The sequence below is a fragment of the Impatiens glandulifera genome, chromosome 1 (assembly GCF_907164915.1).
Source record: "Impatiens glandulifera chromosome 1, dImpGla2.1, whole genome shotgun sequence".
In the NCBI taxonomy this organism is placed as follows: domain Eukaryota; kingdom Viridiplantae; phylum Streptophyta; class Magnoliopsida; order Ericales; family Balsaminaceae; genus Impatiens; species Impatiens glandulifera.
This window is the reverse complement of record NC_061862.1, coordinates 77,513,046-77,537,873: the sequence shown is the minus strand read 5'-3', so window position 1 is coordinate 77,537,873 and position 24,828 is coordinate 77,513,046. Positions and strand designations below refer to the sequence as shown.

The window sequence follows — 24,828 nt, the reverse complement described above, 5'->3', positions numbered from 1 at the left end:
AAAATTTGACCATCTATGTTTGTTTAGTTGTAATTTTAAATAGAATTAGAATTTATGTTTCTTTTTTAAATATAAATTTACTTGCAATTTATTTATTATGTTAACAAATTTTATTCTGTAAAAAAAAAAGTGTATATTGGTATTTTTTTAATTTAAGACATTAATACTGCTCTCATAGTTATATACCACATTAATTTAAGGTGATGCTTCTTAGCTAAAATTTTGAACACTTATCTTAGTAAATTTTATATTGGTATGAATTATTACAATATAAATGACTTATATTGTAATAAATTTGAAATAAAAGAGTGGTGAAATGGAGAATATTGCCTTAAATTGCGGCATCTAGAAAACCCAGAAGGATTGGGCTGTCGGACCAATAAATTCCCAAATTTTAACCAAAAATAAAAGCCTTTTTATAATTTTATTCCATTTAAAAATATATATTTTAATAAAAAAATAAGTTATTTTAATTTGTTGAATTATTATAATATTTTTTATATTTTAAATTTAAAATTTATAAAAATAAAGTAAGAATATTTTAATATTTTATTTGATAAATTTAAATATTGAATTTTAAAAAGAAATAAGAGAGAAATTAAAAAAAAACATCAAATAAGCTCAAGTTAATTTTTTTCATTTACTTTTTCAATTAGGGGTTGCTTTATGTTGGATTATTTTAGATTTCTATTATCTTTAAAAGAAAAAATTATTTGATTTTTTAATTAATTGAATTATTATTATTTTATAAAATTTATAACAATAAAGAAAATATATTAATATATTTAACAATTAAGTGATCATACGAATGACTAAAATTAATTTTTTAAATAGATTATTATTAGAAATAATTGTGTATCATACGCATTAATAATGACATCTACACGTCTAGTTTTAGACAAGTTTCTTAACATGAAATAAGACTCACGTGATTGAACATTTTTGATATATTTGTACAATCAGTGTTTTATTGAGATTTTTTAGGCCTTAGACGAAAATACGAAATTGAGGCCCTATGCATAAACTTCACTTGCGTTTTCACCGTTAATCTTTAATAACCTTTCAATATCTATAAAGATGCAACATAAATTGTCAACGAAATTGACTTCTTCTTGCATTTTTAGATGCAAAATCATTCATAATTGTATCGTAATTAATATATTCCAAAAAATATTTTTCAATACATAAAATAGCAAGTCCATTCAATCTCAAAATAAAACATAAAAATAAATAACAATCAAACCCTGATGTTGAATTTTCACTTTTAATGGTTAAACATTACCTCAAGGCTCAACCCAGCGAAACAGAGTCATCGTCGAAATTATTTTGTTGTCGGTTTCATTGTCGGTTTCGTTGTGAGTTTCGTTGTCAATTTCGTTGTCGATGTAGGATACAGAGACTGAGAGAGACAGACAGTGAGACAGACAATAAGGTTTTCAATTTTTTGTTCTGATGGTGTTAGTTTGTTTCTCTATTTGGGCTATAGAGCCATGTGCCAAAAAATCTAACATAATAAAAAAAAAATTAAAGAATAAGAAACTAAAAATCCTTACTAATATCTAGCATATATAAAAAAATGGGCCCCTTTTTGGTCTTAGGCCCTAGGCTGCCTACCCATCCGGTCCGGGCTGGGCTGGCCTGGGCTGGCCTGGCCTGGCCTGTGTACAATACACAATGGACAAGGATTTCTATCCAACTAATTTAAATCTAATTCTTTTTTTTTGTTACAACTTATCAAGAAACTGACTATACTATGGAATTGGTGTTACTAATTCGTTTCTTTAATCATTTGACTAGTTCTCATTCTCTTCTAATTAAATTTTAAGTTTAATCTCATATCATTAATCAAACATCTTATTAATGGTTTGATTATTACTTTTTCATCTATTATAATTTCAATAAAAAAATTCCATATATCTAAAATTTTAGCTTCCTTGCATTTCAATTTGAGACTATAAGTACCAGGGCCGGGCCCCGAGAGTTGGGAGACCCCATGCAAATTCAAATTTTGTGACCCCATAAAATTAAAATAAATTTAATAATTGTGCATTTTATAAAAAATAAAATTTAATATATAACAATATTAACTAATGTAAAAAGAAAATCAAAATATATATCAAAAATATTAATATAATAAGTTATAAACAAAAAATATTCAATAATAATTTATTAATTAACTAGTATTTGATTCAACAAAAATACTCTTCCTTGCATTTTTTTATGCAAAATTTTCAATTAAGTTATTATACTCTAAACACTATTTTTTAGTTGATATCATAACTAATCCATTCGTGATATATTTTGTATGATGTCTCTATAATGAAAAAAATATAATATATATTTTAAAATGAAAAGAGATTATGAAGATAAACATAATAATAAAAACAAATAAAAAAATTAATTGAAGAGTATTAAAATGTAACCTCAAAATGATTTTCACAATTAAGGATAGATTTATGATAAAAAAAAAATGTATATTATTAAAGAAGGAAAGCAGCTAAAATATAAATAATATAATTATGGTTAGTGATATAAAATTGATCGATACAATAATAATAAATAGGAAATAGGAAATGAGCCTAATATTAAAGGATGAAAAATAATAAAACATTTACTAGAGAGAAAAAATTAATATATTAAGAGAAAAAAATTATTATATTAGATATAATATGGAGAGAGAAAAAATTATTATATTATATATAATAGAGAGAGCAATAAGTAATATATATTATCATATAATATGGAGAGAGAAAAAAATTATTGTTATATATAATATGGAGACAAAAAGTTAGCTTATTATAAAGAAATAAATATAAAATGAATAAATAAATATAAAAGAATATGATATTATACGATAATTTTTTTTTATAATATATAATTAATAATAAATATAATAATATTATATATTAAAAATTTGGAAAATTTGGTGACCCCTGCATGAGTGACCCTATACAAGTGCATTGGTTACTACGTACTTTTCAATTATTAAAGTATGAAGTAATTTATAGAACTTAAGATACTTCAAGCATGAAATTGTTCTCTAAGAGACTAAATGGTCAGGTTTAATGTATATTTAAACTACAGGACAAATAAACTCTAAAAAAATTGATATGTCATATTTTATTGGTTCATTCAATGACTTTTTTAGCATCGGATGATGTCTTTTTTTTCATGATTTGAGTTAATATTGCGTTTTATTTGGTTCGGCATTTTATTTAACCGGATTGTTTTTTTCGTCTCGAATTTTTATAGTCCGAATAATACACTCAATTTCGATGGGTTGTTTACTACTCATACCCTTCGATAGTGTTGGTGATCATTTCTAGAGTTTGTGTCCGTCCCTTTATTAACAACAAATGAGACGAAATAATCGGATATAGAGTTATATTTCATTTTTTCAATAAAAAAATACTCAATTTGATTTTTCATATGAATGCAACCTCTACAGGTGTCTTCCCATTATTTGTATGTATTTTTTTTACTATTTCAGTCATTGTAAACACTAAAAATTTACACATCCAATTTATAAAATTAAAATAATAATTTCGATTTATTTTATTTCAGTCATTGTAAACACTAAAAATTTACACACCCAATTTATAAAATTAAATTAATAATTTCGATTTATTTTCGAATAAATAAAATTAAAATAATTAACCCTTAAGTCAAAACCTAATTAAAATAATTAATTAGATTAATTATTGTGATAATTAAACCTAATTAATTAAAAAAAATAGTCAAACCAAAAAAATAAAATTATTTATGATAAATGTTATACTCATTTTATCATAAAATAATTTTAGAAAAATTAGGAGATTAAAGAAATAATTTAGGATGAAATGTGGTACCCATTTTATCCCCAAAATTATTTATTTAACTCAAAAATATAATAAAATAAATTGACAAAATATTTGTCATATTTATTTTTAATATTTTGTGTATTTTAAAAGATCAAAATTAAATCCAAAAGGGTGAAAGAAAAAAAAATCAATTTCAAACAAACCTTTAAGGTTTTAAAATAAAAATAAATCTGTAATCGGGTGTAGCCAAAATACAGATTTATTGCTACATCCGGAACCGCGTCCATTGGATAGGCACTAAATTTCATCCAACGCTTCAGACACGCCCGTGTAGCCCGCTACAACGGAAGGGGTGTGTGCACGCGAAGCAGCGAACCGACTAACGCGAGCTTTAACTTCGTCAACCAGAACGCAATGGAACGGCCAAAACGCTGATGGAACGCCAACAAACCGCTCCGCGTCCGCGTTCTCGCTCAAAACGTCGTCGTTTTGTCCTTCGATCATTGTCTTCATCGCGACGTCAGATGGATAACCATCCGCATCAATCTTTGATTTTTCAAAGATGGAATTTCGTCGTTTCTAGACGAATTGATTCCGTTCAAAAGGTGAAATGATCACCCTACCACGATAATCATTTCTCTTACATATATGATCATAATCATGACCTATATCAGCAAATTGGATGAAGAACACCTAAAATGTCATTAATGACTTTTGAAGAATTTGATCCACTTGAAGCCCTCAACCGACTTCAGGAGACTATAAATAGTCTCCCTCAACAATTCTGAAGTCAAGAGATCCACTCTCCAACTTTAAATCAAAAGAAATCAGAAATCCATCATTAAAGATTTAAGCTTTCGAATTTTTCGAAATCTTTGTATAAGGCCTTAAAACTTGGATCTGAGAATCCAAAAAGGTTCCTTAGGATCTCAAGAGTATTCTTCAACACTTGATAAGCTTCTAATTATCCTTTAGCTTATACTTTCAATTTGAAACTGAAATTTTTATATTTCAGTTTTCATAAGCGGTATGGTTCTTAAATTTGATGATTGAAAACCGATTTTATAATCATTTAAGAGCTTTCTGTGAAAGCCAGAACCGATCAATCAGTTTTAAAAAGAAAAATCCAAATTTGAATTTGGAAAATTCAAAAATCGGGTTTTATGTTCTTGAGCTAATCCTCAAGAACATCAGCTCAAAAATCTTCCCAACATGTTTCTAATAATGTTGGGCAACTATTTGGATCATGTTTGATCCATCTCAATTATGTTTGATCAAAATTAAAATTTTCAAAATAATTGAAAATTTTGAGTTCTTGAATTGGTCCAAATAAACAGTCAGTGTTAATGTTTTGATACCAATCAAATATATGAAGTATAAGGAAGCTATTGACAAGCTCTTACACTTCAAAACAACTTTAAAACCAAAAACCTAATATTTGGCCATAAACTATTTTGAATGAATTGATCATAACCTAAGTCGATTGATACATTGGGATAATAATCTAAATGTTCCCGGGAGCTTTGTGAAGCTACACAGACCCCTCAATCGAATAATACAAGCCTCCATCAAAATTGAAAACCTATAATTTTGATGTTCTTGAGGATCGAGAGGTCCGATCGAGGCTTTTTAGCTAAGACCGAGAGATCTGGCCGATGTTCTTCATCGAAGACTAAGAGGACCGACCAATGTTCTTCATCTAGGACCGAGATGTCCAATCAAAGATTTTTACATTTGACCGAGAAGTCAGACCTAGGACTGAGGAGTCTCGCACTAGACCGAGGACTTCTAAACCCAGGACCGATGACTTCCACCTAGGACCGAGAGGCCCGATAGAGAAGTCAGACCTATGACCAATTTATACAACTAATTTTCAAAAGCCAAATTTATAAGTAGAGACTGTTTTCAAAACAAGTACATAGGATGAAGCGCATAAACCCTTTCTGATTATCACCAAACTACAAACTAAAAGAAACTCTGGCTAAAAATATGTTTGTACACGTAAGCCATTTTTATTGATTTTTAAAAATCAATTGACGACTCTATTTTAAATAAATAATCTTTTAAATTACTTATGTTTAATTAATTTAAACAACATATTTCTAAAAAATCAAATTGTGATTTGATTACTACAAATCTCCGTATTATTTAAATTTGAACCCAAATTAATTATTTTTATAATTAATTTCAAAATCTGTTAAAAAGATTTCCTGACACGCAAATCGAGATTGAAATTCTCGAACCTCGAGCTTGCCACAGAACAAAAGGGTTTTTTAGGGGATTACAATCATATATGTAGATAGTTCATTTGACATGACAGTTTTTGGGTTGCTTATCAACCCTTGACTAAGGATAATTTTAACTGTCGCTCAAAATCTTTGGTAGTGATTCTTTCAACACTATTTCATTGGTTCGTTCGGTTTGCTCTACTACAACAGTTATCGTTGAAGAACTCAAATGAGTTCGTATTTGGAGGAATCCTCGACATATCGCATAATCGTTGGATCATTTCAAATGAGAGTTTATTTTGGTAATTATTTATGCAATTTAATATCTAAATCAATTGTTAATTTGGTAAACGATTATCTTGTATTCTTTAATAATTAATTTCTTAGATGTAACCTTTTTTTTATTTAATGAGAATTACAATTCCTTTTAAAAATCCAATAGTAATTATAGACATTAATAATTTTGTAGAAAATATTTATAAAGAATGATGTCATATCTTATGAGTGAATTGAAAATTTAGTATGAGGGTTAATTTTTAATTTTACATTCACTTATAACTCATAGGATGTCTCTATAAAAGTTCTTACATCTATCGGATACTCTAAAATAAGAAATGATACACTAAATAATATTTATAAGGAAATTATATAGAGAATGATGTGTATTCTTAACTGAATTAATAATTTTTAAATTTTCATTCCCCTCATAGGAATGGCATATCATTCTTTACAGAAAAATAAAAATAAAAAATTCATTATTGTTTTCACTGCGATTTTCCTAACTTGAATTGAATACTTCTTAAAAAAAAATTAAAAATAATACATTAGAATGAGATAATGAACACTATATTTTTTTTAACTTAACCCGACAGTCAAACAAGTCATTAGTCAATAGCAACTTCAATATTATACACAAAACGAAATATTATCAAGAAGAATTTATTCTGTCTCTCATCATCCTAGTACCATTGCTCTGTTCTTCCATTGTTTCTCTCTCTACTTCTTGAATCTCCATACCCATCTCCTCATCACCACCACCACCATTCATGAACAAAATATCCGCAACAAGAAGCTGTCCGGCATTCCATTGACATGAAAACGATTCACCCATCATTGAAACAGATCTTCTAATTCCATTTTCAACTCTATAATCCATAACCCTCTCTCTCTCATCCACAACCAAAACAAGATCCCTAATAGGCAACACTTGAAGAGACGAAACATTCAAATTCGAAGAATCCCGCCTGTTCTGATCAAATTGATCAATAATTGGGTTAACGCCAGGAACAACAATCGATCGACAGAGAGGACAATTAGATTGAGATTTCAACCATGTATCAATACAATGAAGATGAAATGCATGTCTACATTTAGGCAAAATCCTTAAACTCTGTTTCTCCTCGAATTCACTCAAACAAACAGAACATTCTGTTCCATTAACAATCCCATCTCCTTTAACGTATTTATAAACTGTAATAGATCTGATGATTGAATCATCAACTCCAGATGGACTTGATATTTCAATTGGAGATGAGATTGAATCTGGGTCGTTTGATCTTGTTCTTATACTTGTTCCTTTGCAGTATTTGGAAATGACTGTGTAATAACCCACGAGGAAGAAAGCTCCGATTAAGATTCCGATGAGTATGATTATGAGTGGGGAGAAATTGGCCGGCGCCGGAGAAGGTGGTGGTGGTGTTGGATAGATTATGTAGCACCATTGGGGACAGTAGGATGTGCAAATAGGTTGTGAACAATCTGGGAAATAGTTATATGGTGACCAATTGTTTGGATTGTCTATTGATCCCATGATTGGCCGGCGCCGGAGTTTGAGTTTATGAGTAATGTGGTGGTTTAATACATGAAGAATATGAAATGGAGCTTTGATGGGAAGGGAAGCAAAGTGTAAGGTGGGAGGTGGTTGATAAGGAGGTTATGTCCCTTCCATTTCACTCTAGTTTGTCTTTATTCTTTTGTTTTACTTTATGTTTTTTAAATCAAACATTAGCAAAAAAAACTAAAATTTAAAACTAACTATAAAATAATTTGTCACTAAGAGCTTGTTTGATCTTGGTTTTTGGAGGTTTTGTAAAAAAAAAAAAAAAAAAAAAAAAATTATTTGAGTTTTTCATTGGTTTAATTATTAAAATATTATTTTATATTTAAATTTTAAATTTAAAATTTGATAAAGATAAAATAAATGTATTTTAGTTTTTAAAATGAGTAATTTGATAGTTAAAATGATAATGATATAAATTTTTTTAAAATATTTTAATAAATTTTTAATTTGTTTATATATATAATAAGAAAGGATAGTGAGAGAATTTGAAAGAGGTAAGAACGGCTAAAAAATAATAAAATTCCTCCTTATATTAACGTAACGACACGCTCTCATTCTCTCCACTTATTACTCATAATTCATGATCGAAAAGAATTGTAAGCCAATTTTAATTAATTTTAATATTATTCAAAAACAAAATTACCTATAAATGTCAACATAATAATAATAATAGATTCAAACCAATTTTTTTTATTAAATAAAGACAAAAAAGATAAGTTTGGTATATTTGTAAAATTTATTCGGCCATAATCACTTTACTTAACATATTCTTAGTGCGGATTAGATTGATTAATTTATTTGGATAAACATGTATAGATAATAATATACTAAAATCATATATATCGGAAATAAAATATTTTTTAATTTGAATTGGGTTGGAATATCAATTATATAAGGGTCATGTTATTCTTCTATGTTTGCAAAAAAAAGTTAAATATATAAATATTATACAAAAAATATTTACTTTTAAAATCATCTTAAATTTTTTTTTGGCAACAACTATATTGCAGTAATGGAAAAAGGATATTTTAATAAACATTAATTTGATACCACAAATAAATAAAACTCAGATGATAACCTTATTAATCATTATGGTAACGGATCTAATGGTATGATGTGACTGAGTATGATTGCTATTAACTCTATATTTTAAAAATCATTAATTTTTAACTTGTTTATTGAAAGTAATCTAATATTTTTGAAAGTATTTGCTGGATCTTATTCTTATGCCATCTCTTTAAATATCCTATTACTATATGTGTCAATGACTTTGTTTACTTTAAGGTTGCTTCATGTTGGCTTATACTATAAATTTGATCTTCATTCATAAAAGTATACTTCACAAATTTAATAAAAAAAAAAAGTATATTGGTGCTTGTACTGTTTCAAATATAACAAATTGACCCAGTAAAGGGTTCATTTAATTCTTACAAAACCATATTTTATTAATATTATTTTAGGTGTTTCTAAATAAATAGATTAATTTTTAGAAATATAATATAAGTATTATGGTTGTAAATAATTATAAAATCAATCACAATTTAGACTTTAGTTCTCTTTTACTTTTTGAGTACCTAAATCTCTGCCATAAATTAAGAGAATCCTGCATTTTATTTATTCTATACTCAGCCAATTATAAGAAAGCAACAAAAGAAACTAAAAAAAATCTTTAAGTTATTTAATTAATCCATTAATTTAGTATTTTTGAAGTTTGTTTGATTAATTCTTGTAATAATAAGTTTACAAATGTCATATTAATTATTAGATATATAAGATCAATTAAATTATCAAATTCTTTTTAAAATACCGAATTTAAATTTATCAAAAAATGGTAGCAATCAAACCTAATTATTAGCTATGACCTTTCACATTTTCAGATATGAAAATATGTTAAATTCAAAAACATCATTTATCTAGTAAATACTTATTCTCAAACCCAAAATGCATTAAACATTCCATCAAACATCATTTATCTAGTAAATACTTATTCTCAAACCCAAAATGCAGTAAACATTCCATCAAACAGTAATTCATTTCCAACCCAAAACCCCAAACTCAAACTCAAAAGAATATTCTCATAATATTCCTTTTTATAATAATTTTTAATTTTTTCAATATTATCTATATATTTATCTAAAATTACAAATTAAACCCATAACTTTACAACAACTTATTAATCACTTTTAAATTCTAATTATAAATCAATTATTTATACAATATTATTTATTATTATAAATTTATAATACTTAAAAAAATATAAAATATAAATATAAACAAATTTAAATATAAATTAATCATATAAACAAATTAAAATTATCATGAATTAAACATATAAATAAAGTAAAATATAAATAAATTAAAATACAAATAAATTATATAAATAAATTAAAATATAAATAAATAAAATAGGTAAACAAATTAAAATATAAATAAGTTATGTAAATTAATTAAAAACAAACTAAAAGGACTAAAATAAAAGTTTTGAAAAGTTTTGAGTATGTGAATAGTGTCCCTGCAAATTTGGGTATGGTGGAGAGAGAATTTGCAGAAAAACTCAAAATGCAGTTGAGTTTGCAGGTGGGTTGGAGGGCTAAAACCTATTATGGAGATGAGTTTGCAGGTGGGTTGGAGATGATCTAAGTAGGCCACACCTTTAACAGACAAGCTTCAGATTAAAAAATGGCTATAAAAAATCATTTAAAAAACAACGTATTTGCAAAAATATGGATAAAAGAGTGATTTCAAACATAGCTAGGATTCAATAACAAAAATATAAATATGATTCATCATCTTCAACCACTTGTTAAAATTACAAATTTATTCTACATAAAGCTTTGAATTCTACAAGGTTAAGGATTTTTAAAAAAATTAAATTTTTGTCATATAAGAGATAGAGAACAAGATGATCTTTATTCTTGAATTGCTCTATAAAGAATATGTAAACTTGCACATAACCTTCTGGTAAAAACTGAAGGCCTATGCTATTCCTTTCCTCCTTTCATCCAATGCCTGAAAAATAATAAAAACTGATTTACAGTTAATGTGTTAACTGATACTATATTAGGTTGAATTTAATAATTTTGTAGTCTATTCTCAATCAATTCAATAATACAACGAAACCATTAAGAAAGCTATGAAAAGAGTATTGCCTAAAACGAAACCATTAAGATAGCTCAAATGGAAAGAGTATTGCCCAAAAGATCAAAAGTCTCAGGTTTGATTTCCACTAGTAACGCCCTACTTGTGGAAGAAAACCATCTTCAAAATTAATATCATTTTATTGGGTTTTTCAAAAGCACCATGATGGTTGTTCTATTCACGATGAGAGAAGTATTTAAACGGATCATGGAGATGGAAAAGAGTACCTTGCTTTGAAACATTCTCATCGTCAAGACAAGAGTATCACGCATTCTGCAAAAGGAAAAAAAGAAAGAGAATATCATCATTTAACTCGATTGGAAGTTTGTAAACCTCTGATTTAAAGGGGTCATGCTGCTAGTCACCCAGGGAATAAACCAGGGTCACAAAAAAAAAATGTTCTAGATGATTATAGCTGAGAAGCAGAACACAGAAGGGTAAAAGTGAGTAATTCACCAAAAAGTTCGTCCTTTAGACATATGTTAGACTAGAAATTGAATTTGAAAGAAAAGTTATTGAAACGACGAAAAAATAAATTATTACTTGACATCATTATATGTGCTAAAGGGATACGACGAGCCATCCGAACAGGTCAACACAAATTGTGGTGTGAACCCCGAAGGAATCTGGATCTGCAAAAAAATCAAATTTCACACTTTATATTTTTTTCACTAATACGAATTCCATACAAATTATAAGACTAATTCAAAGTGAGAAAGATACCGAAACATCCTTTGAAAATTTCTCCGATATTATAACACCTTCGGATCCACTAGCCTTGACTTCATAGCCCGCTCTTTTTAAAGTAAGAGTTGCTGGCTCCCAGTTCTCTGAAGAATCCATCTGTTTACCCAAAAAAAATAAAAAAATCATTCAGAAATACCTATATTTGTGTTATCAACCTATAAAATGATATTCGAACATACCCAAAGCAAAACAGTGAATGTGGCTATGCCTGTAGAGACACATGTATCGATCTCCAATTGCATATCGGGTTCTGAAGAAAACAAATGAAAAATATCACTTAGTCCTTAAAAAAAAGTGTAGAATAAAGAGAACAAGATGTTTTCAGCCTGAATAAGAATAATTTTTTATCATAAAAAGCATGAACACGAATCGTGTTCAGAAAATTACAAGAAAAGGAAAGAAAACATAAAGAGTTCGATCGAATCAATAGTTTACGATAAATAGTTTAATGACTTACCACAAGTTATTTTGTTTTGATTGTTGGCAAAAATTCTGACCAGTTCCCCCTGATAATATTAGACATGTTAGTTACAGGAATATTGTTCATCATGGCTTCATTTGTAAACAATTTTGTATCTGAATATTAATCTATATAGGGATTTGGCTAAGAATCCACCAATAAATACTGAATACAAATCGAGATACCAAACTTAATCTTATTCGGATCCACACCCAGATGAGAAAACCTAATTAAATAATGTTTCCAAATGAAGCAACAATCTAACAATGATCATTTATAACTTTTTCAACACATGGCATGGTCAAGAAGTACGGTTCTTTTTTTGGAGGAAAAAAACAGTAACGATTACCCAACTCAAATTCAAGAAAACTAAGTAACAAAGTATAAAAAAATGTCAAATTCAGTACCTGTTGGCCTTGATCATTCATAGGTATACACTCTACACAAATGAGTTTATCAACATCATCAGCAGTGATAACATATTCTGGATTCGTGGCTCCTAAATATCCATCGAAAGAGAAAGCCAAAACCGTTATACTCCAATGTTCGAACAAAAGTACACAAAAAAATCAAACAAATCGTATCCTTCATGCCATTACCCTCAATGTACTGTCGAGTGCCATCTTGAAGATGATGAACCCACTACATGAAAGTAAATACAGTTAAAACTTAACCAACCCAAAATTTCTTTGAATTCCTTTAATCCACTACAGTCAAAACACTTGTACCTGAAACATACAAAGAGAAGTTCCACGAACAGGGAAACCGCATCCCAAAAGTTTGCTTCCAGGTTTAGCATCGCCAATTATTTGGAAACCGTCTATACCAGGCAAATCTTAAACATGAACATAACAAGTAATTAGCAGATAAAGTTAATATTCCAATCATTAAAAAGAGAAAAAAAACTTAATTTTCAGTACCATCAGAGACGGCACTCTCCTCCCCTATCGGAAAACGAAACGAAGGCTCCCTTCCCTTCATCTCTTCTTCGGGTGTCATGCTGACATCTCTTCTATCCGAAAAGTTTTGAGGTTGGCCCAAATTATTCCTACAAGATCAACACAAAAAGTTCCATTATAATATTATTAGTAATCATTGAATTAGTCTGAGGGTTTGTTTGATCTAACCTAGCATTATTATCAACTGTGTGATTTGGTAAATAGCCATTATCTAAAAGTTGCTGCCTCTGGCTGTTAGCCAATTCGTTTCTCGTCATTGTGATATTGTTTCCCAAGTTCTGTTCTTCGCCTAAATGGTGACTATAAAACGGATATTGCTGACCCTGCAAAAGAACAATAAAAATTTCTGAAAGAGGAAAAAAAAAGTCAATAGGCCAAACTGAGATGCTAACCGTACCAATGATCTTTGAGGAAGTTGGTTATTCGGGTGATTAGGACCATGGCCATCTTTTTCTAGCCACATATCCTCATCATGACGACCAGCCATAGATGTCAGATCCCTAAATCTAGCCTATGGTTAAAAAAAATTGAATCGATTACTAGTTACCCGAAGTATGAATGAAATAAAAATGTATCAACTTACATGTGAAGTTCGGATCTTTAGCTGCATCTCGCCATACAAATGCTGCAGATAAAATAACGGAGAGGAGATTTGATTCATCATTATTAGAATCGAGAAGAATCATTTTTAACCAATTTGCTTTTGAATTTCTTACCTTGACTGAGTCAGAGATCGAAGAAGCATTAACTGCATGAGGCAAAACGCCATATTCAGCTAATAATCCAAGCATTGAAGATGTGAACATATATTTTTCGTCCTCTTCAACCTAAATTACCAAAAATATACAAAAAACAAAATGTCAATCCGCATGGATAGACACTATATTAAGAAACCATCTTAAGAACATCCGCAAACAATAGTTGGTTGCAAAAACATTTATCACACGAGATTAGTCGCCTACCTTCAATTCATGTACCAATTTGAGATTCTCCTCAAGATCAGCTTTTCTGCGCGCCAATTCATTTGAGGCAGAAGTTATGATCTCATTTTGCTTCTCATCGATTGCCTATCATTTGAAAAAAAGTAGTGTAGTTTAAAATTTGGCCTCAAAGATGCACACTTCTTAAAAGATTTCGAAGAAACAGACAAACCAATTGCAAGTCAGCGAGTTTCTTTTGTAAAGAACATTTTTCATTCAATGACTTCATTTCCTGCCAGAATAAGAACTCTATAAAGTTACTTCGTGTTCAATTTGTAGTAAAAAGAATCAAGTTTTTTCGAACCTTTAGACAAGCGAAAGCAATTTGTTCTCGAAGCATAAGGATTTCCTCCTCTTGTGCTTTCACTCTCGAGTAAAGTTCCTGTATTCTTCAAAATTAATTATAAGAACAAATCTGAAGAACCAGTCTAAGATAAACAAAAATACCATTGCTTCTGGATCAGGGAAATTGGTGGGAACTTTATCAGTCCTCGTGTTCTTTGTCTCCGTGTTCTTTTCATTCTTTTCATATTCAATACTATACCAACCAAAAGAAAGTTCTTAACAATAGGCTCTCACATAACATTCACAATTGCAGTTTCTTATTCAAAACAGTAATACTCAATGATTATACCTTTTCGAAAGATCCGGTGTTTGACTCTGAACAGGACTGTTATAATCATTCATAGAGTTCTTACTGAAAAACATGGAGATTGAAGTTTTTGGGAGATCTTCAAGACTAAATCAACCAATGGTTGTCATTCATTTTCCAGCCACAAAAATAGATTTCTGCAAACAAAATAAAATCTTCAACTAAAGCCAACACTCTACTACTAAATTTGGGTCTAACGGAAACCCAAATGAAGGAATTCAAAATGGGGAAAAGAAGAAGTTGATTTCTGTCCCTAAAACAGAAAAAACACCCATGCTTACAATACATCAAGAAATCAGATCGAGATGGTACCTAAATCATACGCAAAAGAAAGAAACCCATAATTCAGAAAATCAAAATTATGCAAATCAAACAACCCAACAAATCCTTACCTTAACGCATCGAAAGAAATCCCAGAAATGAACAGAAAGGGGAGGGTAAGAGATGGGTTATGCAAGGAGAAGTCAAGTGAGCGTCATTTAAAGTGTGAAAGGAGGACGAAGATAATGTAAGCAGAAGAAAGACGTCAAAGAGTGAAGAAGGAAGGAAGGAAGGAACCTAGAAAGAAACAACTCGTCCTCCTCGTAAGATCTCTCTCTAGTCTCCTTTGTTTAATTAATAAAAGGAATGAGATTACTGCAATCCCTTACAATACGATTGTTGAAATTTCGGATTCTAGTAAAAGGGATTTTTCTCCGATTAGATGAAAACGGAAGGAAATCATGGCCAATTGTCGCGGCCGTTCCCATCTGCTGAACAAAATAGACTATACAGGTAAAAAAAGAACAACCTTTTTCTGCTTAGTGCTTACTATGAAATAACCTTTCGTAAACTTCTAAAAATCTTGAAAACTATTTAGATTAATATTATTTTTATCAAATATATATATAAAAAAATTGATTTAGATATCACTCTAAGCACTAGAGTTATGTTATTGAGTTAAAAATAATAATTTTATATTATTAATGAACATAAATTTTATTTTAAAATTTATGAAATAAATCCAATTTAAATGTATTTAGTTGAATTATTAGCTTATTTAAACATATGAAGTATACAAAATTATATAAACTTATGTAATATTAAAAATTAAGTAGTTTCTCATTCATTTATAGTTATTAATATTATTATTGTTGAATATACTAATGTATTTATAGTTATTACCGTATTAACTTATTAATATTTATATTTAATATATTATTTTTCTCTCTAGGTCATATTTCATTTTAATTATTTTAAAAATTAATTTATATTTTATTTTTCTAATATAAATAAAGTCATTTTACTCAAAATTATTTAAATAAATTTATATTTAAAAGATTAAAAATAAATTAGTAAACCATAATTTGAATCAAATTAAAAAAATTATATAACAATGATTATGTTTGAATTATTTGAATAACCAAAACTAAGTAGGTTTAACTTTCTTCTCATAACCAATATATAGAGATTTTCTCAAAAAAATTTAGTGAAGTCGGTAGAGAATTTTATCGATCTTCGTAAGGATCTTTAAACTCGTTAACGTTAGTTTATTTTTTGTTCGTTGATGAATATCTTGATTTATGTTTTTATTGTTGTTTATGAAATTATTAATCTCGTTATTTTTGGGTGTATTTTGTGGGACTTTGGGCACTCAATTTTTTATATTATTTTTAATTAGGCATAAACGACTCTTATATATATATATCATATTGTATGAATTTTAAAAAAATAAATTAAACTGAAGAAAAAAAAAATTATTGACCAAAATTAAAAGAAAAATCAACCATTTTTTTTCAAATTGGTAACACTTGTATATTAAAAGGGTTTGTATATTAAAAGGGTTTGTATATTAAAAGGGTTGTTGGTATAATTCTTTTAAAATGTTAAATCTTCAATAAGAAAATAAATTAATAAGTTAATGTGTCTGAGCGAGAGAGTGAGGGGGGATTTATTATTTTCAAATGTTTGGCTACTTATAGTGTTACCAACATTTAAGAAAGAAGTACCATTTTATCTTGGATACAATAATGAACTCTATGCATAATAACATATTTAATTATATTCTAAGGTTACTTAAATTATATATTATATCAATTAAAATAATGGGGGGAAAAGTGGTACATTTTTACCCTATAATTAAATAATTGTCTTCCACAATGCATTGATATTGATTGATAAGCAAAACAAAAATATTATTAAAATGTTTATGAGATTCTTGATGACAAATATTTGGGAGACTTTTGTAATTGGTCTAGAGGTTTATTTAGGCTCGTTTGATCTTTAGGTTATTAGGATAAAACCCAAATTTTATCACAAAATCCAACCATCACATCCCAAATCAAATCAATAATTTTATAAATTAAAATACCAAAATTACCCTTTAATTAAATATTTTATTGAAATAATATTAATATATATATCTTATATTTATTTTATTACATTATAAAAATTATTTTTATATAATTTAAATTAATAAATTATTTCATTTAAAAAAATTATATTAATTATATTAAATAAAAATAAATTCAAAATATAAATAAAATTCAAACCAACCATATTATCTAATATACCATTTAAAATTTAAAATTATTTGAATAAATAATTATACTAGAAAATAAAGTTAAATATATTTAAATAAAAAATATTAATTAATTTATAACTATATCTCATTTAAATTAAATATTTATAAATAAATTTATTATTATTATTTTTTTTTTGTATAAACTAACTTTAAATTATCCTTCTAAATAAATACTATAATATATTTGTTTGATTTTTGGTTATTATATTATAAAATTTATTTATTTAAAATTTTATATTATTATATTAAATAAAAATAAAATTATAATATACTATATTATCTTATATAATATTTAAATTATAATTATAAAATTAGCATTCATTTCAATTTTGATTGATGTATTAATAAAAATTAATATTAATATATCTATAATTTTTAATATTTATTTTATTATATTATATTTTAAATTTTATTTGAATATAAATTAAATTAATATATTTTTAAAATGTATTGAGAGAAGGGAGGAGAAGAGAGGTAAGGGTATTATTGGTAATAAAAATTATAAAACTGTTTTTTTTCTAATTTCATCAAACAAGGTTATTTGGGATAAAACCCCGATAAAACCCCAATAACCCAAAGATCAAACAAGGCCTTAGAGAAATGATGGCCTTTTATTTCATTCTAAATTGAAGATCTTATTTCATTGATAGTTCCAATTATAATTGATGGACACTTTATGCATCTATGTAGAAATTGATGATAGTACACCATATTTGTTTTTATTCAAAATAAATAACAAAATAACTTTGTTTGATCCAGTGGTTTGGAGGATTTTACTTCAACTATCATTTCAAGCATTACTTAATCAATCTTATCACTCTTTTTATCCATTAAAAATATTAAAGATATTTTTGTCTTTTAACAAGAAAAAATTAGTTTTTTTAATTTTTTTTATCAAAGTTCTTTAAGATAAAACCTAGTACAAATCCAAAAAACCAAAGATCAAACTAGCTCTTAGCTCACATCCTAGAAGCAAACTCAATCTCCAACACATACATATTCATGAGGAATGAATATTAATTATTAAGATAACATTTTCTTCTTGAAAATCAGAATTTATTGTAAGAAAAAAAACTAGTACTATCTATCACAAGTTCCCCCAATTCATTTTGGGAATGAATCTAATAATGTTAAATGGACAAATTCTTTTTATTTGCTTCCTCCCCCAACATCTCTTCTATTGTAATTGGTTTTACATTTTTCTTTATTTATTTTTTATTGTCTAAAGTTTCTGAGTCCACTAAATACACAGTTCATGACAAAAAAAACCTTCAAAAATAAGAAATAAAAAACCCTAGTATAACTATTAAGGCGTGTTCAGTTGGATTATGTAAATAACTAAAATTATAAAACATTATTTTAATTTCGTCCATCATATAAATTAGTTCATTAATCAAAATATTATATATTTTAAATTATTATTATTATTTTTATTTTAACATTATATATTAATACATTTTAAATCTTTTTATAAAAAAAAATCTCCACATCCCTTAAAATAATTGCCGATCATTACTTTTAAATACCATAACTTATTTAAAATACCTTGATCCGAACATCCTTAATTAAACCATGCATCCTCTAAATTTAGAGGAATGTGTGCTTTTTTTTGCACCAATTACATACCATAGGAAAAACCATATAATTGTGTAAATGGTCCAAGATTACGAAGAACATCAATTATCTAACCTATATTTGAATATCAACAAGACAACAACCTTAAACCCTATTTCACATAAAGTAAAAACACAAAAGCTATACAAGTAGCTAGTCTTAAATTCAACCAAATTAAAATCACACCTAAGCTATAAAAACCAATTATTACTTCAAAATATTGCTATAGAAAAAATTACATTGAAATGAACAAATCTCAAATACTTTTTTTCAGGGCTAATAATTAGGGCAAAAACTTGAGCATGACAGAACTTGAAATGCCTAATTTAGAGCTCAAACTTTTACATTTTTAATCTTATGTGTGGTTTTTTTACCAAACATATGAAAAGTTAGCCTAGTGTCATCGACGTGGATAAAATAGACGCAGGAAAATATTTAGAAACAAAGAAAACTTTCTGATCGGTGTAAGTAGAAAGTCATTTTGTTTCTTTGACCAAACTCATTGAACGTTTGACTAGTGACTTCAACGTTGATATAATTGACGTCGTAACAAAGTATTTAAAAATGATAAAAAAATTCATGTTAAAATATGTGGAAAGACATTTTGTTCAGAAAGGCGGGTTCAGAAATGGTCGGATTAGAAACCAGTGATTAAAGTCCCGCCTACATGATTGGGCTAAAAATGTACCAATTCTATTGTTAAAAAATGCATTTCAAAGTTCCATCCATATTTTTAAAAAAATGACCCAATAGTAATTCAAACTTTTTTTCTCATCCTTGTAGTCTGTAGAAGCAATTCTATCATATATCCTTAAAAAGGATACCACAAAGAAAATAGATAAAAAGAAAACTACATATAGAAAGAGAGAAAATAAGCATATGAAGATGTTTGGACGGACGAGATGTTTGATGGTGAGAAAGAAACTGTGAAAAGTTATAAATGAGACATCTGACGTGGTGGTGGAAGATTATGTTAACAATTAAACTGCTACTCAATAAAAATAAAACTACAAAATTTTAAAAAAAGAAAAAAAAGTGTCAATAGATTATAGGTTAGTTGAACTTTAATATTTTTTTTATAATTTATTAAAATTAAATATATCTGAGCGAATAAAGTAGTTAGATAATCTCAACAAATAAAATAATAAGTTCATAATAATCTTAATCAAACAAGCACAATTGATTCACTTTATTTGCTTAAAATAATAAGCTTATAATAATCTTAATCAAACAAGCCCAATTGATTCACCTTATTCGCTTTATGCTAGCTAAAAATGTTTGATTTTATTAAGTTTATTAGGCTAAATTGAGTGTGTTATTAGAGTAATTGTTCAAATCTATTAACTAGTTTATTTGTTAACACTATTATAATTATTTAAAAATATAGAGAACTTAAAAGTAAAAAAAAATTAAATATTATTTTTATTGCTGAAAGTTGACCTCAATTTAAATTTTAACTAATAAGTCACTAACAAAAATATAATCAAGCCCATATCTAATTATAATAGGCATACACAAGGCTACTAGGTAAGGGCGAATCCATAATTGTTTTTCAAAGAATTTTTTTTTTCATGGGCTCTAAAAATTAGATGTATTACACTATAACGGGTAATAAGTCAATGTATTCGATCGAATCGTTCCACGAATATATTTATTAAAATAAAATAAATATACGAAATTTAAAAAGTGATAATATCACTCAATTTATAAAACAAATTTATACATTTAAAATTATATAGTTAAAGAAAAATTAGGTTGAGAAAACTATTAAAGTTAAATTAATTATGTTTTATATAGGTGAAACTATTATATAAATAAAGAAAATATTAAAATTTACTTTAGTGGATTTCAGTCTAATTTGGTGAGAATAAATAAACATGAAAATAAGAAGAAAAAACACAAAATTATTGTAAAAAACATATTATCAAGTGAGTAGACACTCAAGAAAAGACGATTATATAATATTAATATCTATAAATCGTTTTAAAGAATAAATAATATATCAATTTATATATTTAAATAACCAAATTAAATCAATATAACTGTATTAATTTGTTTTGAATGTTAATTTATATTTTTTTATAAATTTTTGAAATAATTTAAAATTAAAAAATATAAAAAATTATTTTACCTAATATAAATTAATATTTTAATCTTTATTTTATAAATAATTTGTATTATTAATTATATTAAAATTAATAAAAATAATAATATATAATTATCATATAAATATAATTTTATAATAAATAATACTATTATATTATTATATGATTTACACTATTTTATATATAATTCCTTATAATTAACATATATAATTCTATAAATAAATTTTATTTATATATTAATTAAAATTTATGTATTATTATTTATATATATAAAATAATTATTATTAATAAAATGAAGCTAAGGTCAGGAATTCTCTGCAATACCATCTGCGATAAATACTTATTTGCTTAATATATATATATATATATATATATATATATATATATATATATATATATATATATATATATATATATATATATATATATATATATATATATATATATATATATATATATATATATATATATATAATTTTAGAAACTTATCCATGGCTAGTAAATAATCCGTACATTTGTACGAATAGAATAATGATAAAAACTAAGAAAAAAATTGACTTTATAATTATAATTTATTTTAATATTATTAAAAAATATGGCAAAATCAACTTTATTTATTCTTTTATTTAACTTTATTTATTCTTTTATTTAAAATTATTTTTTAATTTTTTGAACCTATCCAAAATTATATAAATTGAAAACATTCCTGACGTAGAAATAAAAATAATTTCGATAAAACAAATTTTCAAATATTGAATTTTGGATTATTTTAAAGTACGCGATCGGATAGCTGGTTCAACCGGTCAGACCGCGAAACGGGTGATAAACTGTACCGATTTTTGGCCTCAATACGTGCACTTTATGAACCGGTCAAGATCCGGTTCGACCGGACGGTTCGAACGAAAAACTGATCCCGAAATTCCCAATTAGAAAGGGTAGTCCAATTCTATTCATTTTCTCTCTCCAAACACCTAAATTTATTTTCATCTTCTTCTTCCCACTTCTAATCATTCCAGGTACTTCATATTTGCAAAACAATTACTGGATTCCATTTTTATAGTTCGTTTATTATATGAGTTCAATTTGTAAGAGGGAAATGAGATATAATAAGTTCGATTCTTTCAATTGCTTGTCTTATTAATAATATTACTAGTTGAGTAATGATTATGGTGAGGGTGAGAGAGCAAAGCATTGAGTCTTTTCACTCAAGACTATGTATATCTACTCTATCTTCTTCTTCCACACCACTTGAAAGGATCGGCGTAATCGATAGAGACGGGGTCTAGTTATAGATGACGACTTAGGGAAAACGATTTGATAAAATCCTGTTAAGGATTTAAATCACTTTCTATTCTGCACAAACCCTTGCAAACTCTTGAACGATTCAAGTGCGAAAACGTTTGCTTAGGTTTGAAGCTAAGAACCAAGAAAGAGAAGATGACAGAATGAAAAGACACAGTAGTTTGTTTATGGATGTTCGGAGCAAACTCTCCTATGTCACCCCTTCTTCCAATCACCGGAAGGATTCACTATACTTTCGAATCAAATACAATTGCACGAATAGCTCACTGTTGAACAGAACAGACTCTGTTCAACTTACAATATAATGAAGAATATAACTCAGCTAAAACAATGCTTTGATTCTAACTCTCTCTTGATAAACACATAGTAAAAAAAAGGCAGTTCTCTCAATATAATAGTTTGAATATTCGCGTATATTTCTCAAATGTTTAGCAAAAAAATAATTCTTCTGGGCGTTCTTCCGTTGTCCTTCAGAATCTTTAAATAAGGAGAAGGTACCAACGGTCGAATCTTTCATAATGACACGTGACGAGCTTCCATTGGAACGCCTCCATAGTATACAATAGACTCTGAGCACTAGGATCGTTGCCGTACCAATCTGGTAGTGCGCCAAATATTCTTCAAGGATATTCCTGCAAAAACAAGTAGTGGGAAGAGTATTTGTTTACGTGGCATTAATCAATTGGTTGCAACTGGCTGTCGTACTAATCTTCACTAGAAAGTGGAGCATGAGTAACGTACAGCTAGTTGATCGTGGGTAGACGTGTGCTAGCTTCAAGCAACTGCTTTAAGCATGACATTAAACGTATTTCACTTAGACGACCTCGTCTAATAGCAGGATCCATTAGACCAACTGGTCTAATGGGATTAGACGACACGTCTAATAACACATCCCTTCAGACTAATCTGAAGGAGTTAGACTACACGTCTAACTTCCATTAGTTAGACTGCACGTCTAACTTCCATTAGCTAGACTGCACGTCTAACTATACATCCCTTCAGACTAATCTGAAGGAGTTAGATGACACATCTAACTCTCATCTGTTAGATTGCACGTCTAACTACGCCTCTTAGACTGCACGTCTAACTACGTCTGTTAGACTGCACGTCTAACTCCATCTGTTAGACTGCACGTCTAACTCCGTATTTGTTAGACTGTACGTCTAACTACGTCTGTTAGACTGCACGTCTAACTACGTCTGTTAGACTGCACGTCTAACTTCGAATCTGTTAGACTACACGTCTAACTACGTTTGTTAGACTGCACGTCTAACTACGTCTGTTAGACTACACGTCTAACTCTCATCTGTTAGACTGCACGTCTAACTCCGTATCTGTTAGACTGCATGTCTAACTCTGTATCTGTTAGACTACACGTCTAACTCTCGTCTGTTAGACTGCACGTCTAACTACTTAACTCAATGCATCTAATGCCCAATCAGTCTAATGAACCTCATTAAGACTTAGTCTAATATAACCTGTTTTCGATACACTTGCACCAAAAACAATTAGATGACTTAGATTGAGTTTTATATACATTCATCATCAAAATTTCAATAGTCAAACTACTTTGACACTTAGTCAAAATAATTTGACCCAACAATTTCCCCATTTTTGATGATGATGTTAAAACTTTGCATACATAACAAATTAAACGCCCATCATATAAAAATAAAAAGTTAAACTTGTTCATCCATCTTACAAGAACACTTTCCAAAACCAGTATTCAGAAACCATGTTCATAACCAGTAATATCATTATCAGATAAAAGCAAGATCAGGAGTATTTTTCAAGAGGAATACAAAACATTTTTCCAGAAACAACAAAACGAAATTAGTTCAGAATGACACAATATGAACCCAAAAGTTTCTATCCTCAACTTTCTATCCTCCTCATTTCTCTCTTCCCCTTTTTAACATCATCTGGAAAGAAGAATCTACAACCTAAGAAATCTCTAAGACTGCGGTTAGAGCGGAGTTGTAGACACCTCTGTCCCTTTTCTTTGATTTAAGCATTTTCACCCTAAGAACATAATCAATAACTTTCTGGATGTTTAGGGTTTTAGAAGATGAATGATACCCGTTACCAGATTCATCGAGAAGACAACAAAGAAGAGCGCCAAGAGGAGCATCAAAACTGAAGATCTTCTTCCGGGCACAGAGCATTCTAATCAGGTTGTCGAAGAGGAGCTTCTTCCAATTGATGGCTACACCTCTTATGATGGCCACCATCATCTCAAAGACTTTTGTACAATAAATGTAGGAGGAGCCTTTTGCAAGAAGAGATTTGGAGATGATGTCGCTGAGTAATGCATACTCAACTTTCAAGAAGCTGCTCTTCTCGTGATACTTCACTGGAAGGGTCGCATCGGAGAAGACGTTCATCATCTCCGAAAAAATCTCAAGAGAGGAGGAAGGAAACTCATGGATTCCTATGGTTG

General features: G+C 27.9%; 2 protein-coding genes across 2 annotated transcripts; both read right to left on the bottom strand.

Moving 5' to 3' along the window:
• Positions 1 to 6,831: 6,831 nt before the first annotated feature.
• LOC124921700 (RING-H2 finger protein ATL52-like) lies at positions 6,832 to 7,899 on the bottom strand. The gene has a single exon (XM_047462389.1). The coding sequence runs from the start codon at positions 7,836 to 7,838 to the stop codon at positions 6,957 to 6,959; it is 882 nt and encodes a 293-aa protein (XP_047318345.1). The 5' UTR covers positions 7,839 to 7,899; the 3' UTR covers positions 6,832 to 6,956.
• Positions 7,900 to 10,604: 2,705 nt separating this feature from the next.
• LOC124918980 lies at positions 10,605 to 15,564 on the bottom strand. Its single transcript, XM_047459067.1, has 20 exons — positions 15,197 to 15,564; positions 14,787 to 14,941; positions 14,600 to 14,690; positions 14,457 to 14,534; positions 14,325 to 14,384; positions 14,135 to 14,239; positions 13,889 to 13,999; positions 13,756 to 13,797; positions 13,570 to 13,683; positions 13,341 to 13,495; positions 13,134 to 13,261; positions 12,942 to 13,048; positions 12,813 to 12,855; positions 12,621 to 12,712; positions 12,211 to 12,259; positions 11,933 to 12,003; positions 11,730 to 11,849; positions 11,550 to 11,638; positions 11,234 to 11,279; positions 10,605 to 10,877 (listed from the first exon to the last, which is right to left on the bottom strand). The coding sequence occupies exons 2-20, from the start codon at positions 14,858 to 14,860 to the stop codon at positions 10,845 to 10,847; spliced, it is 1,608 nt and encodes a 535-aa protein (XP_047315023.1). The 5' UTR covers positions 14,861 to 14,941; positions 15,197 to 15,564; the 3' UTR covers positions 10,605 to 10,844.
• Positions 15,565 to 24,828: the final 9,264 nt, after the last annotated feature.